This window comes from Lotus japonicus, chromosome 2 (assembly GCF_012489685.1).
Source record: "Lotus japonicus ecotype B-129 chromosome 2, LjGifu_v1.2".
NCBI classification, from domain to species: Eukaryota; Viridiplantae; Streptophyta; class Magnoliopsida; order Fabales; family Fabaceae; genus Lotus; species Lotus japonicus.
In genome coordinates this window covers 4,633,391-4,643,176 of record NC_080042.1, presented here as the reverse complement: position 1 = coordinate 4,643,176, position 9,786 = coordinate 4,633,391, and the positions used below count along the sequence as shown (strand labels likewise).

Genomic DNA, 9,786 nt, shown 5'->3' with positions numbered 1-9,786 from the left:
TTGCTTGTCTCTTGAAGTTCAGACTTTATCAGATGGATGTGAAGAGTGCTTTTCTGAATGGTTATTTGAATGAAGAAGTCTACGTTGAACAACCTAAAGGATTTACAGATCCGCATCATCCAGATCATGTGTACAAGTTGAGGAAGGCCTTGTATGGTTTGAAGCAAGCACCTAGGGCTTGGTATGAAAGGTTAACTGAATTTCTTGTAAGCAATGGGTACAGTAAGGGTGGAATTGATAAAACTCTGTTTGTGAAGAATGACAAAGGTAAGCTCATGATAGCACAGATTTATGTTGATGACATTGTCTTTGGAGGAATGTCGAACTCAATGGTGGAGCACTTCGTTCGACAAATGAAATCTGAATTTGAGATGAGTCTAGTTGGTGAATTGAACTAATTTCTAGGACTACAAGTCAAACAAATGGAGGATTCTATGTTCATATCACAGAGTAAGTATGCTAAAGGGTTAGTCAAGAAGTTTGGCCTTGAAAAGGCTGGTCACAAGAGAACTCCTGCTGTTACACACATCAAACTTTCCAAGGATGAGCAGGGGGAAGAAGTTGATCAAAGTCTCTATAGAAGCATGATTGGAAGCTTGTTGTATCTCACTGCTAGCAGACCAGATATCACCTTTGCAGTTGGTGTATGTGCAAGATATCAAGCAGCTCCTAAGGCTAGTCATCTGCTACAAGTCAAGAGAATTATCAAGTACATCAATGGCACGAGTGACTATGGTATTCTCTATACTCATGATACAAATTCTTCTTTAGTTGGTTTCAGTGATGCAGATTGGGCCGGTAGTGCAGATGATAGAAAGAGCACATCTGGTGGATGTTTCTTCCTAGGGAATAATCTGATTTCATGGTTTAGCAAGAAGCAGAATTGTGTCTCATTGTCTACAGCTGAAGCAGAGTATATTGCAGCTGGAAGTAGTTGTACTCAACTCATGTGGATGAAGCAAATGCTGAAGGAATATGATGTTGAACAGGATGTCATGACATTGTACTGTGACAATCTCAGTGCAATTAATATTTCAAAGAATCCTATACAGCATAGCAGGACCAAGCATATTGACATTAGACATCATTTTATTAGAGACTTGGTGGAGGAGAAAACTGTTAATTTGGATCATGTGACAACTGACAAGCAGTTGGCTGATATTTTCACAAAACCCCTTGATGCTATCACTTTTGAAAAATTAAGAGGAAGTCTAGGGATTTGTCTTTCTGATGCATAGCAATTAGCGTGCCCTACTGTGTCAACGGCTAGTTTATTCTTGGTCATCATTAACAGCCGTTGTGACATCAGCAGAGAGAAAGTTACTTCATGGTTCACATTTCCTATAACTACCTCCAGCGGGCAAATTGTGTTCTCTCAACCGCTTGTGCATCTATCTTCTTCAAGACTCATCATCTCTGATTTGCAAATCTGTTTCATTGTTCTGTACTTTGCTTGTATTTCCTCTCGATTCGTCATGTCTCAAAGTTCAGGAAAGAAGGAATCTGTCAAGGCCAAGATTGAAAGAACTGCTAAAGGAGTCAAGTGTATGGGTTTGAAGAGTGATCCTTCTCAACCGTCTTCTGTGTCCAAGAAAGCCTCCAAGAAGATGCGATCAAGAAACCCAACGTGTAAGGTCTACAAATCACAGGTCAAGAATAGCAAAGCTCCGAATGTTCCTATCCTTGAGGATGTTCCTGACGAAGAAGAAATCAATGATGAAGATTCTCCAGTGAAATCGCCTCCTGATGTTGTGGCTGATGTTGAGACAACTGGGTCTAAGGGAAGTTCTGCTCAAGAAACTCCAGGAAAGGATTCCACTTCTCATGAAAATTCAGGCGATGCTACCACGCCTAATATCTCTGTTTCATCCTCGTCGAAGGATGCTGATCTAGCCTCTGTTCAGAACATCTCTGATGATGCTTCTGATGATGTTCCTCTGACTGAGACTTTTGCTGATAGTGTTGCTGCGAGAATGAAGAAGAAAAGAAGGATTTCTTCTCCTGAGATCACACCTACTCCATCAAAGAAATCCAGACAGGCCAGTGTGAAGAGTAAGGGGAAGCAAAAGGAAGCAAAGGCTCCCACTCAGAAGAAGCAGAGGAAGATTCCAGTTGAAGTTGAAGACTCTGAGTCAGATGTTGAAGTCGGTGTTCAGGACATTCGATCTTCTGATAAAAAGAAGTTTTCTGGTAAGCGTGTTCCTCAGAATGTTCCTGCTGTCCCTATTGATAGAGTGTCCTTCCACTTAGAAGAGAATGTTCAGAAGTGGAAGTTTGTTTGCAAGAGAAGAATGGCCAAGGAAAGGGATGTTGGTTCTGATGTTCTTGAATGCAGAGATGTTATTGCACTTATTGAGAAAGCAGGTCTGATGAAGACTATTCAGAATGTTGGAAGGTGCTATGAGAAGCTTGTGAGAGAGTTCCTGGTGAATCTCTCTGTTGATGTGGGACTTCCTTATAGTGCAGAGTTCAGAAAAGTCTATGTACGGGCTGAATGTGTATTGTTTTCCCCTGCTGTGATCAATCAAGCACTTGGACGGAGTGCTATTGAATTTGTTGATGAAGAAGTGTCCATGGATGATGTTGCCAAGGAGCTTACTGCCGGTCATGTGAAGAAGTGGCCCAGCAAAAAGTTGTTGTCTACTGGAAATCTGAGTGTGAAGTATGCTATTCTTAACCGGATTGGTGCTGTGAATTGGGTTCCTACTCAACATACTTCTGGTGTTTCTGCAACGCTTGCCAAATTGATCTATAGGATTGGCAAGTCTATGGCTTTTGACTTTGGAACTTTTGTGTTTGAGCAGACATTGAAGCATGCTGATACTTGTGCTGTGAAGCTGCCTGTTTCATTTCCTTCACTTCTTACTGAGATAATCTTAAAGCAACATCCTCAGATTCTGAGGGCAGATGATGTGGCTATGTCTCGTGGAGTTCCAATCACTTTGGATCACCGTTTGTTTATGGAGTCACATGTTCTAGACATTGCCTTACCAACCAGCAGGACATCTGCTCCTCCTGTGACTGAATCTGACGCTAAGGCCATCATTGCTGAATTACTGGAGGTTTCCAAGGCCTTGCAGGAGACAATCAGGGTGAGCACTGCCAGGAAGCTCAGAGTTGATGCGTTGCTACTCAAGCTACAGGAAGAAGAACGTCAAGATGGTGAACACCGTGCTGCTGCTCCGAATGTGAGTAATGAAGAGGAGGAAGGATCTGAAGAGTGTAGTGCAGGAAAGGACTCCAGTTCTGAAGACTAGTTTGTTTTGTTTCTGCTGTATTCGTGCACCCTTTGCAAATTTGTGCTAAAAAGGGGGAGTAGTTGCTAGTATGCATGTGTTTTGTTCAGATGTTTAAGTGACAGATGTTTTCAGTTGTTTTTGAAGTTTCAGAAGTGTGTGAACAGTGTTTTCAGATGTTTGAGTTTTCAGAAGTTTGTGGTTCAGAAGTTGTTTATTTTCAGAAGTTTGTGGTTCAGAAGTTGTTTATTTTCAGCTGTTTTTGAAGTTTCAGAAGTGTGTGAACAGTGTTTTCAGATGTTTGAGTTTTCAGAAGTTTGTGGTTCAGAAGTTGTTTATGTTCAGAAGTTAGTGGAAGTTGGTTCTGTTCAGATGTTCGCAGATTACAACCCTCCAGAAGTTTGTTTTGGTTCAGATGTTCATGTTCTCAGAAGTTAGGTGAAGTTGCTTCTGTTTCTACTGTGCAATGTGTGTTCTGATAGTGTTAGCTCTGGTCTGAAGACAAGTTCAAGACGATGGCTATGTTTGTTTTCTGAAATGTTACTTCTGATGAGCGGTATTTCTGACGGTGCTTCTGATGAGCAGTATTTCTGTTAGCTGTACTTCTGGGTATGTGCTGCCAGCTTCAGATGGTAGTATTTCTGATACGATGATGTTCAAGCTAATCTATTTTGGTGTCATCATGTGCTAAGGCTGATTGTACCTTTGGTTTTGTGTTTGTGCTGCTAAGTGGTTGTTCCGACTATGTCTTCTGAAGTATGGTAGTTGGTTGTGTAGATGCATCAGTTTGAGGGGGAGCTCTGACTAAGGGGGAGAATTGTCTCTCTAGTTTTTTATCCTCTCTGATTGTGAGTTGTTTTAGACAAAATTTGACAAAGGGGGAGATTGTTGGAACATGTTGCCTTGCATTTTGTCAAAACAACTGATTGTCGAAGCAGATGCCGTGGCATCTGACCTCGTGAGGCTAGGACATCAGTCCTCAGCTTGTGTTTCTGTTATGGGCCTTCTGAAGATTTGTTGAAGATATGTTTTGAGTTACTTGAGGAGCAAGTAACTATCTCAGAAGGGTTTTAGTTGTTGGGTTGTTATTTGTTGAAACAATCTTTGTTAAAAGATTGATTTCTATCTTTACTTGTGCAGTAAGAAACCGAATCTATCAAGATTGCGTTTTCAAATTGCTGTTATTGGAATCTGTTTCTTCAGCCCGTGCTAACCCTAAAGCCCATGCTACCGCTGCTGAAGTCTATAAAAGGATGAAGACCTAAAACGTGAAGATGACCGAAGCTGATAGAGAGAGATCGTGTGTTTTAGGATTTGTTAGTGTGCTTCGTTCTTTGTTATTTGTGAATCCTCTTTGCTCACTGATTCTATAAAGCAAAGAAGGGTTCTGTGTTGTTTGATTACATTCAAACTCTGATTGTTCATTGTGTTTACCAATCACTGTGGCAGTGATTGAGAGAAAGTGAGAGGGGCTCTCATACTTAGGTTGAGATTCTAAGTAGAAATACACTGGGTAGATTAGGAAGTGAACTATGAACTGAGGTGTTCATGAGTGTCTGTAATTCCTGAATCTTGAGATAGTGGATTTCCTTTCTTTGGGTGCACACCCTCCAGACGTAGGTGAAAGTTTTCACTGAACTGGGTTAACAACTTCTGAGTGTTATTGTTTTGTTGTTAAGTTTTGTTTATTGTTAAGCGATTGTCGAACCTCTTGTCCCAGCATCGTGTAGGACAATCGTATCAGAGGGAACCTGAATTACACACGCAATCAGCAGAGTGAGGCGGGCCAAACAAAATATCTGCAAATTGACGGTTAATGGGACAATTCTGGAGGATCCTGCACAAATCAAATTAGCTATTGTTAACCATTTTAGAGACTTCTTCACCAGTGATGTCAAAGAGCGACCTACACTCAGGTGCTCAGGTCTCCCCAAGCTGAGCACATCGGATAAGTCAGCGTTGGAAGCCCCGTTTTTAGAAGCTGAGATATGGGATGTCATTTGTTCTAGTGATGGAAACCGCGCCCCAGGCCCTGACGGTTTTAACCTTAATTTCTTCAAGAAATTCTGGTCTCTAGTTAAGGAAGAGGTCTTGAGAGTTTTCAATGAATTTCATGTCTCGGGCAAGCTTGTCAAGGGACTCAATGCTGCCTTCATCTCCTTGATTCCGAAACAAGCAAGTCCTCATTCCGTTGCTGATTATAGACCAATTAGGTTGATAGGCAGCGTATATAAATTAATATCCAAAGTTCTTGCTGCTCGCCTTCAAGTGGTTATGCCTAAGCTTCTATCGGCTAACCAGTTTTCCTTTACTCCGGAATGGAAAATTTCTGATTGCATCTTGATAGCTAACGAGGCAGTGGATTCGTTGAACAAAAGCACGGATGGCGGTTTTCTTTTAAAATTAGATTTTGCCAAAGCATACTATAATATTGAATGGGACTATCTGCTAGACATGCTACATCAACTGAATTTTGGTACTAAATGGATTGAGTGGATAAAAAACTGCATATCTTCGGCATCTCTGGCTATCTTGGTAAATAGTTCCCAACTGATTTTTTTGATATCCATAAGGGTCTACGGCAGGGAGATCCGCTCTCGCCCTTTCTATTTAACCTGTGCGTGAATGGATTCTCAGTCATGCTGAATCAGCTTCTTGGGGACGGTTTCTTCACTGGTATTAGGTTTGGAGGGACCTTTGCTCTGAACCATTTACAATTTGCGGACGACACACTCCTTTTTTGTGAAAAGAGTGAGGAGCAATTGGATAGACTTTGCAACACCCTCCTGCTGTTCCTGTATGCTTCTGGTCTAAAAGTCAATATGGCAAAACCAACACTTATTGCATGTAACATTCCAGAGTCGGAAGTGTTAAGGGTGGCTAATAATTTCGGCTGGACACCGGGTAGTCTTCCTCTAATCTACTTGGGGGTGCCACTAGGCGGTAACCCGAAGAGAAAATCCTTTTGGGAGCCTATGCTAGTGAAACTTAGGGCGAAAAAAGGATCGTGGAATTCCAAATTTACCTCCCTCAGCGGTAGAATTATTCTCATGAAATCTGCACTCTTCTCCAACATGATGTCAATCTACAAAGCAGCATTGGGAGTCGTGGGTGAGATTGAAAAAGAGCGAAGAAGTTTTCTATGGAACAAGGGTGAGAGTGGGAGGAGGGTGGCATGGATCCCTTGGCTGCAAGTGTGCCAACCAAAGGAAGCTGGCGGCCTTGGGCTTGGTTTCATAGCTTGGAAAAATCATGCTCTCCTTCTCAAATGGGTATGGAGATTCGGGGTTGAGCGGGATAGCTTATGGAGGAAAATACTAACCCATAAATATTATTTAAATGATGAATGCCTACTACTGCACTCCACAATCTCTCATAGTGGTGGCTGGTCCCCAATCTTACAAGACATCATTAAGGTAAGTCAAGAAGACTCATTGCTAGCTAAAGGGATCAAAGAAGGGATTGTGTGTAAGGTGGGGAATGGGAACTCCATCAATTTATGGGCTGATCCTTGGGCTGGCCCGATGCCTCTCCGCAATGCTTTCCCTCGTATCTTTGCCACCTCTAATGACAAAACAGATAAGCTCGCAAATGTAGGCATTTTTGTGCGGGGTAGATGGGTCTAGAATTTCAATTTCAGGAGGCAATTTTTTGATTGGGAACAAGTTGTTTATGCCGATTTTCTACATTGTATCAATGCCATCTTTCCTGCCCTCAATCGCTCTGATTCCTTGCTTTGGTGTCTCGACAATTCTGGACATTTCTCTGTTAAAGGGCTTTGCAAATGGGCTGAGAACAAAACTGAAATTCTGGCACTCGCAGACAGATGTTCTACCAGATGTCTACAACATCTTGTACAACATGATACAAAACAGTTAATTGAATATGCAATATAAGGAACATAAACAGAGACAAGGCACACGAGATTGTTAACCCAGTTCGGTGTAAAATCACCTACGTCTGGAGGGTTTTCACCCAAGAGAAAGATAATCCACTATTCAGAGAAATTGTACACAAAAGGTCTTAACAGAACTGCCCCAGTTCCCAGCCTTTTCTACCTATCTCTACAAGTGATTAATACTTAGTCCTCTCCCTAAGTATGAGAGCCCCTCTCACTTTCTCTCAATCACTGCCACAGTGATTCAAAAGCTCAACACAAGAGCAAAGACATATCTCATGATCAAACAACAAAAAATCAACTCTCAGCAAAAGAATCAATACATGAATAAGCTGAGAGAACAACAAGTGTGAACACAGACAAGAGTAAACCCTAGTTTTACTCAACAGAAGCTCTCTACCTAACACTAGGTTTCAGTCTTCATATATAGCAGTCATCCAGGCCTTGTCTTCGATGAGCTTTGACGAGCACAGGTCCACATAACACTCAAGGAGTTAGTAGGAAACAAATCTGCAGAAGAATCTTCAATATAAAGTTTCCTATTCCAGAAATAAAACTCCCACAAACTTCAAATCAAACTTTGAAACCGATTTGATTACATAATAATATAATCCTTGCACGACGCACAGAAGCTTCCAGAAATACCCTATCTTGATCACCAAGTAATCAGAACGAAGCTTCACATAAAACCTAGCCATCTCATTGCAAGTTTCGCAGGGACAGATGTCACAGGCAAGATGTTGTGACATATGGTCTAACATGTTGGCAAAAAACTTAACTTAGCTAAAATGCAGACAACACAACAAAGGAACAACAATCTCCCCCTTTGTAAAATTTTAGCTAATACAATCCACTACCATAAATAAATCTTCAACAACTTGGAACTTGAAAAACACTTGAATCAACATAGAAGAGCATCGAACAAACAAGGTAGCTTACACATCAACATAGCTAGTAGCATTAGCTATGCACATTTCCATCTCAGAACCATTCTCAGTGCAGCAGAATACCATATCAGAGTTTAGCACAACAACACACAATTAACTATCACAAACAACAAGATGTTGTTTGTATAGAACACACAACTGCACAGTAGCAAGAAGCTACCAGACCACAATAGCAGAAAGCTATAACAGAACCAGCTACCAAATACCAGAGATAACCAAATACTAATTACTCCCCCTTATTAGCATAATTTGGCAAAGGTAGTCATGACAGAATAGCATCTAAGTGCTTACCAGAGCTATCCACAGAAGTCAGCTACACCATATTCAAGAATTATACAGACCAGGAGCAAATAAGAAGCACACATAGCCACACAGGGCTCAAATACATCCAAAGGTAAAAGACTAAATCAAAGAGATGTGCTCTGAGTTGCAGAACTCTCAGAACCAGTGACATCCTCTTCATCTTCATCTTCATTGTCTTCCTCTTCTTCTTCCTCTACATCCTCCTCAGTCTCAGCATCTGCTTCTTCACCAGCAACAACTTCAGCTCCCTCTTCTTCACTTTCTTTCTCAGCAGCAGCAGTTGCAACATCTGACATAGCCTTGATGAGTTGATCAACATTGAGTTTTCTGACCTTGCAAGCCTGAATAGTGTCACCAAGAGACTTGGAGACCGCCTTCAACTCAGCCAAGATGTCTTCCTTGCTAGAACCAACTGCCTTAGTGCCACTGGCATTAGCAGTTCCCTTTGTTGCAGAGAGCACAATGTCTGGAACATGTGTCCCAGCAAACAACCGGTAGTCAAACTTGAAGGCAGGGGCTTCTTACCGTGAGACTCATCAGCCCTTACAATAGTAGGTTGTTGATGTGCAATGATCTCTGAGAGAAGACAAGGAAACAGAATAGGCAGCTTCACAGCATATGATCCAGCATGCTTAAGAGTCTGCTAAAAAACCAGCTTTCCAAAATCAAACTCACCTCCAGTTCCAACCAAATAGAGCATTCTGGCCAGAGGTGGAGTCACACCAGACAAGTGATTGGTGGCCATCCAATTTGCGGTACCAATCTTGTAGAGAACAACATATTTGGCAGTAAGCCTCCCAGATGGAAGCAATCCCTTCTTAGGCCACTTCCTGACCAACTTCCCAGTAAGGGTTGTAGCAACCCTATTCAAATCAGGCTCCCCCTGAGCCACCACAACAGGGCTTCTACCCAAAAATTCATTGATTACTTCAGGAGAGAAGTTGATGCACTTCCCCCTCACAAACACCTTCCTGTACTCAGTACTGGAAGCATCATCACAATCTGCAGGGATGTTCACAATGAACTCCCTAACAAGCTTGTCAAAACATCTGCCAAGATCCTTGACAGTCTTCAACAAACCAGCAGTAGAAACAACCTCCATGATTTTTGAGTTCTAAGGCATCTTCATGCAGTTCCCTTTCAATAACAAGCCTCCTTTGAACCACATATTTCCATCTCTGAGCAGAGTCTGGAAAATGAAAGGACACATTGTCCACAGGAGCATCAGGAACATGTTGAGGATTTTTCTTACCTTTCATCCGTTTTCTGGCAGTGGTGGAGATGTTTGGGACATCTGGTGTGAGACCCAAGTTTTTAAGCTTAGAATAAATCGATAAAATTTCTATTCACGATTAGTTTCGATTTAACGTGAAGGAAAACTGAACAAGTGTTCATCAAATGG

The 9,786-nt window shown here is 41.7% G+C and overlaps 1 protein-coding gene across 1 annotated transcript; it reads right to left on the bottom strand.

Moving 5' to 3' along the window:
• Window positions 1-6,919: 6,919 nt before the first annotated feature.
• LOC130735945 (uncharacterized) lies at window positions 6,920-9,486 on the bottom strand. Its single transcript, XM_057587812.1, has 6 exons — window positions 9,060-9,486; window positions 8,910-8,960; window positions 8,582-8,850; window positions 8,373-8,394; window positions 8,242-8,261; window positions 6,920-7,078 (listed from the first exon to the last, which is right to left on the bottom strand). Exons 1-6 carry the CDS (start codon window positions 9,484-9,486, stop codon window positions 6,920-6,922), a joined length of 948 nt encoding a protein of 315 aa, XP_057443795.1.
• Between the last annotated feature and the right edge of the window lie 300 nt (window positions 9,487-9,786).

Bases quoted from the DNA above. Each gene is read 5' to 3' on its own strand.
- LOC130735945 (XM_057587812.1), bottom strand. From the start codon at position 9,486: ATGGAGGTTGTTTCTACTGCTGGTTTGTTGAAGACTGTCAAGGATCTT. The intron at 8,961-9,059 runs GTGAGTTTGATT...GTCTTCTCTCAG, and splicing joins CTATTTGGTTGGAACTGGAG to AGATCATTGCACATCAACAA. The intron at 8,851-8,909 runs GTAAGAAGCCCC...CACATGTTCCAG, and splicing joins AAGGGCTGATGAGTCTCACG to ACATTGTGCTCTCTGCAACA.